This window comes from Nicotiana tabacum, chromosome 11 (genome assembly GCF_000715075.1).
Source record: "Nicotiana tabacum cultivar K326 chromosome 11, ASM71507v2, whole genome shotgun sequence".
NCBI classification, from domain to species: domain Eukaryota; kingdom Viridiplantae; phylum Streptophyta; class Magnoliopsida; order Solanales; family Solanaceae; genus Nicotiana; species Nicotiana tabacum.
In genome coordinates, this window is record NC_134090.1 from 56,940,262 (window position 1) to 56,947,777 (window position 7,516).

Here is a 7,516-nt window from a genome sequence, read left to right on the forward strand (position 1 = left end):
GTGCCCGGAGAGATTGGACAGGAAGCTCGACGGTACAAGAGTTTCTTCACTTGGCCCCTCCAGTATTTACAGGATCCAGTTCCACTGAGGATCCCCAGGACTTTATAGACCAAATGTATAGAGTATTGAGGGTGATGCATGCCTCCGTCACCGAGGATGTGGAGTTGGCTTCTTTTCGACTACGTGATGTAGCCGTCCTATGGTATGTAGCATGGGAGAGATTTAGAGGACCTGATGCTCCGCCAGCAGAGTGGGAGGACTTCTCTGTGGCCTTTATAGCCCATTATTTGCCACGGGAGGCTCGGGAGGCCCGTCTTGACCAGTTTCTTAGCCTGAAGCAGGGGGATATGAGTGTGAGGGATTATAGCCATAAGTTTAATTCTTTGGCGAGGTATGCACCAGATATCGTACGTACCATGAGGGCTAGAGTTCATCATTATGTGGATGGTTTGGGGGATCATCTGATTAGGGACTGTAGGGTAGCATCGTTATCGGATGATGTAGATATTTCCCGCATACAGGCTTTCGCTCAGACTACAGAGGACTTTTCCCGTCGGATTCGTGATACTCGCAGGGATAGGGAGCAGAGTAAGAGGGCTCGTACTATAGGGTCTTATAGGGAGACACGAGGTGATTTTAGGCCCCCACTCCATCGATATCCACCTCAGTCAGCAGGTAGTTTCCCACCACAGATGCAGGGCCAGCAGTTTGATCGTTATATTCAGTCAGGATTAGGGCAGAGCTTAGGCCAGCCTGAGGGCCGTCGACAGGAGCGTTATGCACAAATGAGACAACCTACTCCTCCATGTACTCAGTGCGGTAAGCTGCATACCGGGCAGTGTAGACAGGGTTCGAGTGCATGTTATCATTGTGGGCAGACATGACATTTTATTAGCCGGTGCCCGGGGTTAGGCAGAGGTGCACTAGCTCAGCCTTCAGGATTCACCGCAGCCTCTTCACCATCAGTCCGTGCTCCCCGACCAGCTCCACAGTCTACTCTGGGACGTGCTAGGGGGAGAGGTGGAGGAGACACCTCAGGTTCTAGTGGTGGCCAGAACCGCTTTTATGCGCTCACAGGACGACAAGATTTAGAGGCATCCCCAGATGTTGTCACAGGTATATTTACAATACATTCTCATGCCATTTATGCATTGATAGATCCTGACTCTACATTTTCATATATTACTACATTTATTGTTGGTAAGCTTGACATGAGATCTGAGTTGTTGCCACAGTCAGTTGAGGTGTTTACGCCAGCTGGGACTCTATTGTAGCTAATCATGTTTATCGAGGTTGTACAGTGTTAATTAATGACCGTCCAACCTCTGTTGATTTAGTTGAATTGGTTATGCTAGACTTCGATGTCATTATGGGTATGGATTGGATGGCAGCTTGTTATGCCAATATTGATTGTCGTGCAAAGCTGGTCCGATTTCATTTTCCTGGTGAGCCTGTCCTTTAATGGAAAGGTAATGCAGCCACGCCAAAGGGTAAGTTTATTTCATACCTTAGGGCTCGGAAGTTTATTGCTAAAGGCTGTATATACCATCTGGTTCATGTCAGAGATATAGATAAGGAGCCAGCGACTCTTCAATCGGTTCCTATTGTGAATGAATTCCCGACAGTATTCCCTGACGAGCTTCCAGGAATTCCCCCCGAAAGGGAAATCGATTTTGCTATAGATTTGCTTCCTGATATGCAACCTATATCCATTCTTCCCTATAGAATGGCTCCTGCAGAGCTAAGGGAATTGAAGGAACAACTGAAGGACTTTCTTGATAAAGGCTTTATTAGGCCAAGTACATCCCCATGGGGTGCTCCGGTGCTCTTTGTTCGAAAGAAAGATGGCTCCTTGCGGATGTGTATTGACTACAGGCAACTAAATAAAGTCACTATCAAGAATAAGTATCCTCTTCAATGGATTGATGACTTGTTCGACCAGTTACAAGGTGCCAAATGCTTTTCGAAGATCGACTTGCGATCCGGTTATCATCAGCTACGAGTCAGGGATATTGATATCCCAAAAACAACAGTTAGGACGAGGTATGGCCATTTTGAATTCCTTGTCATGTCTTTCGGGCTTACAAATGCCCCAGTAACCTTTATGGATCTTATGAATAGGGTATTCAAACCATTCTTGGATGAATTTGTGATTGTGTTTACTGACGACATCCTGGTATATTCACGATCGGAAGCCGAGCATGCAGACCACTTGCGAACTGTATTGCAGACTCTCCAGAACTACAGGTTATATGATAAATTCTCTAAATGTGAATTTTGGCTAACTTCTATAGCTTTTGTTGGTCATGTTATTACCAGTGATGGTATCAAGGTTGATGGCCAAAAGATTAAAGTTGTAATGACTTGGCCGAGGCCCATGAATACGACAGAGGTTCATTGCTTTTTAGGCTTGGCAGGATATTACCGAAGGTTTGTGGATGGATTTTCCTCTATCTCTGCACCATTGACGAAACTGACACATAAGGGAGCTAAGTTTTAGTGGACTGAGGCATGTGAACAAAGTTTTCAGGAGCTAAAGAAAAGGCTTATGATGGCACCTGTCTTGACTCTTCCGGATGGCACCGAGGGTTATCTTGTATATTGTGATGCCTCGAGAATTGGCCTAGGTTGTGTTCTAATCCAGCATGGTAAGGTTATCGCGTACGCCTCCAGACAATTGCGGAAACATGAACAGAACTATGCTACGCACGATCTTGAGTTAGCCGCAGTTGTCTTCTCCCTAAAGATTTGGCGGCATTATCTATATGGGGTTCATACTGATGTTTTCACCGACCACCAGAGCCTTCAGTATTTGTTTAAACAGAGGAAGCTGAACCTACAACAAAGAAGATGGCTAGAGTTACTAAAGGACTATGATGTTGATATTTTATTTCATCCCGGCAAAGCTAATATTGTTGTTGATGCCCTTAGCCGGAAGTCTGTGGGCAGTCTAAGCCATGTTGAAGCTGATAAGGTCAAGATGACCAAATATCTATACCAGCTAGCTAATTTGCAGGTGCGTTTGGTAGACGCAGAGGGTGGACGCATTCTCGTTCAAAATACAGCAAAATCTTCTTTGGTTACTAAGGTGAAAGAGTGACAACACGAGGACCCTGAGCTTATATAACTGAGGGAATGTATTCCACAGCAGAGAAAACCTTTATTTGAGCTAACTGGAGATGAAATCCTTAGATACCAGGGCCTCTTATGAGTACCAACAGTCGAAGAGCTCTGCGCCAAGATTCTTTTGGAGGCCCATTATTCTAGATATGCAGTTCACCCTGGAGCGACAAAGATGTATCGGGACCTTCAATAGATCTATTGGTGGAATGGAATGAAAAAAGATATCGCGGTGATGGTAGCCCAATGTCCCAACTGCCAGCAAGTTAAAGCCGAACATCAGAGGCCTGGAGGCCTAACTCAGTGTATTGAACTTCCATTATGGAAATGGGACATGATAAATATGGACTTCATCACTGGTTTACCTTGCACTCCACGGAGGTATGATTCTATTTGGGTAATTATTGATAGGCTTACAAAATCTACTCATTTCCTGCCAGTTAGGACGACATATTCAGCCGAAGATTATGCCAAGCTTTATATTCGAGAGATTGTTCGCCTTTACGGAGTGCCATTATCTATTATCTCTGATCGAGGGGCTCAATTTACAACACATTTTTGGAAATCTTTTCAGAAGGGTCTAGGCACGCAGGTAAATCTTTGCACTGCTTTTCATCCGCTAACTGATGGACAGGCAGAGCGTACTATTTAGACAGTTGAGGATATGTTACGTGCCTGCGTACTAGATTTTAAAGGAAGTTGGGATGATCATCTACCTCTTATTGAGTTCGCTTATAATAACAGCTTCCAAGCTAGTATTTAGATGGCCCCTTACGAAGCACTATACGGGCGGAAGTGTAGGTCGCCGATCGGTTGGTTCGAGGTCGGGGAAGCAGAGTTGCTAGGTCCTAATTTAGTCCAGCAAGCAATGGAAAAGGTAAAACTTATTAGATACCGGCTGTGTATAGCACAAAGTCGGCAAAAGTCTTATGCAGATGTTCGACGACGAGACTTAGAGTTTGATGTGGAAGATTGGGTTTTCCTGAAAGTATCACCTATGAAGGGCGTCATGCGATTTGGAAAGAAGGGGAAGCTCAGCCCCGGGTGTGTTGGACCGTATAAGATTATTCGGAGGATTGGTAGGGTGGCGTACGAGCTTGATTTGCCTTTAGAATTAGAAGCAGTCCATCCTGTGTTTCATGTATCTATGTTGCGGAAGTGCATTGGAGATCCTTCACGTATTACACCCATTGAGGATATTCACATTGCTGAAGACTTATCTTACGCAGAGGTACCAGTAGCTATTTTAGATCGGCAGGTAAGAAAGCTTCAAACTAAAGAAGTGGCTTCCGTGAAGGTGTTATGGCGAAATAACAACATCGAGGAAATGACCTGGGAAGCTGAGGAAGAAGTACCCCCACCTATTTACGACTTAAGGTGAGTCGCATTTAAATAATTGGCAATTATTTCTTTACAACAACATAATTGGATTTTAAATGACTTGAAAGTGCAATTTAAATTTCTTATTGCGAGATAGCTATATGAAGCCTAGTAGTTGGAATCTTCAGAATTTGATTTATGCTTTGCAAATGTAACAAATATAGCCTCGTAAAAAACGTATTAGCGGGAAAAAAATGAAACAAAGGAATTGACTTGACCCATTCGCGGACGAAAGTTCTTAAGAGGGGGAGGCTATGAGACCCCATGTTTTTTTTTCTCTTACGTAATATACGTAACGTGGCGTGGTTATATTAGGTATATATGATTGGGTGTAGCACATTTGGAGAATAAGAATGAAAATATGTGGTAATATCAAGGAACTAAACGAAAGCTGTAGGTCAAAGGAATCACTTAAACAAAGGTTCGTGGTTAAAGAAATGGCTCGGGTGGCACCCCACGCGTTCGGAAGGTTTAAGTTAATTGACACATGTTGGATAAGACCAAGAGTGTATAATATGCTAAGAATAATGTGTTATGAGGTATTATAATATCACACGGGTCACATGTTAAGTTTTGGAATCAAGCAAGTTGCGAAATAAAGGTCGGCAAAGGTTATCGTAAATTTCTCTACTAAATTTTCTAAACTTTGGGTCAACTATATCAGATCATTTCTCCCAATATATAAAGAGTTATGGGACCCATAACCTATAAAATTGAAGGTCTACGAGTCTAGTTCGTACCAAAAAAACCTCACATCAATCAGACATTGTAGTAAGAAGTTATGACTGTTTTACCGCGGACTGTCCAGGCTGAAAGCGGGTCGCGTACCGGGTTGGGTCAAACAAGAAGTATACGTCAGAAAATTCAACTTTTCAGACCTAAAAACATTTCAGGGAGCTGAAGAGAGGGTTCCATAGTGTTCTAGAGTGATTAAGGTACGTTTTTAACGATTTCTACCGTTAAAGTTTGTCCTCGTGCCTAGAAACTCAATCTCTACGCTTTGCAATCGTTTCCCCCTTCTATTAGCTGTGTTTGGAGCTATTCTTGGAAGATAGGAATTTGTTGTTCTTGCTGGTTCTTCAAGATTTATACTTGGTTTGTCAAGGTAATCATCTTGGGACTCTTTTATGATCATTTTTACAAAGTTCTACGGACGTTTCATCGAGTTAGGGTTCATATGGAAAATCTGCCGATTTAAACTCAATTATGAACTATTTATAGGTGCGTATAAGCTGCATATATATAGTTTTTTCGAAGCTTAGGACATAAGGAACAACTTTTGTGAAGGAACTACAGGCATTTGGACGTTCGTTGGAAAGGTATGTTAAGGCTAAGCTTCGTCATTCCTTTTAGCACAAATTCTGGGAAATTCCTAAGACATCAAATGTGATATTTTACTATTCTATTGCTAGAAAGACCTTCTGTGAAAGGCATTGGGATCGTAGCTGAAGTATTTTCATGATGCTATTAGGTAGATATTCCACTCATTCGGTTAAATAGGGTATTCGACATCTATATATGTCATTTTGTCGACTTTCTTAACTATATGTCTATATATGTGAATTCTTATTCGTCTTTGGGTTGTGTAACTAGAAAATAAAGGCATTTAGTATTTGCGATCAGTCATTCTCCCTTGTTAAAGTGTATCTTAAAATATCTAAAGTGACACGTCGATTTCCAAAAATCTCAAATATAATTTTTATGTTTAAACTACTAAGACACTTAATTTTTTTTTTAAAATACTTTCTTTTACTAAATATCAAGAAATCAGGTATAACGACTAAGTGAAGCACCTTAATCTTTTTATCAACCTCTTTAGAGTTAAGTTATCTTTCTAAAAGTCGAGTTAAGTTTCCAAGCTTATTCAAAAGAAAGAAAACATATGAGGTTCCACGAGACAATTGTATGCAATACGAAGATGATTATGAGATTATGAGAATAAGAGTGCCTGTGAGCCAAGGTTGGCTACGTTCTTGTTACGGCCTATTATGTGCATTCAAATTTCATATCATACATGACATTTTATGCATGGACTTCGAGCTATAATCGGAGGTAAGGGGCCTATTTGCCCGAAAAACTATATATATTGTACAGATGGCCACAGGTTGGCAATATGATACCGGTTAGCTACCGGAAGAGACCACCATTGCTAGCATTTGGTTGGATATGTCATGCATTTGCATCAATATATATGTATTCACGACATACGATTACACGAGCATACCATGCATATTTTATTACCATGAGGTCAGATGTCGGCCATGGAGGCTATCACAGTTTCAGTGTCAGGTGGTATCTCTAATACGTTTTTTTCATCAGCTACGTATGATTCTACTTTCTTTCTTACATACCAGTACATTTTTATTCGTACTTATGTCCCGTTTCCTGGGGACACTGCATTTTTTTTTTGTGCGTGCAGGTCCAGGTAGGGACTCTGATCGACCCCTCCGCTAGGATTTCGGGGTTCAGCTGTGAGTTGGTAAGCTCCACCTCTTCCTGGAGCTTTCATAAGATGGTTACTTTTGTTGTACAGTTTGGGTATAGTCGGGGCCTTGTCTCGACAGTGCTTATGACACTCTTAGAGGCTAGTGTGGACACAGTATTCTGGGTTTCTTTTTACAGCTTCCAGTCTCTAGCCCATAGGCTTGGCATGTATATATATATATATATATATATATATATATATATATATGTGTGTGTGTGTGTGTGTGTGTATGTGTGTGTGTGTGTGTGGCATGTATGTCTCCAGTCGCGGCCTCGTTGGCCAGCTAGTACTTTATTATTTTGGCTCGTCTACCTTTATTTATATGGCTTATTGTTATTCAGGTCATGACCTTAATGGTCCAGGTTTAGTATTTCAGATGTTGTGTTGCCCGATCTGTTGGGCCCCTAGTTTAGTTAGCTTGTATGTTTAGTGGCTAACTCGATCGAATACAGTATCGAGTGTCCGTCGTGCCTCCCCTAGTTTGGGGCGTGACACAAAGGTATCCAGGTTTTTGGGCAAAGAAACTTGTTG

General features: G+C 42.0%; 1 protein-coding gene across 1 annotated transcript; it reads left to right on the forward strand.

Annotated features, from left to right (window-relative positions):
- Positions 1–4,129: 4,129 nt before the first annotated feature.
- LOC142165861 (uncharacterized) lies at positions 4,130–4,501 on the forward strand. Its single transcript, XM_075224241.1, has one exon. The coding sequence runs from the start codon at positions 4,130–4,132 to the stop codon at positions 4,499–4,501; it is 372 nt and encodes a 123-aa protein (XP_075080342.1).
- Positions 4,502–7,516: the final 3,015 nt, after the last annotated feature.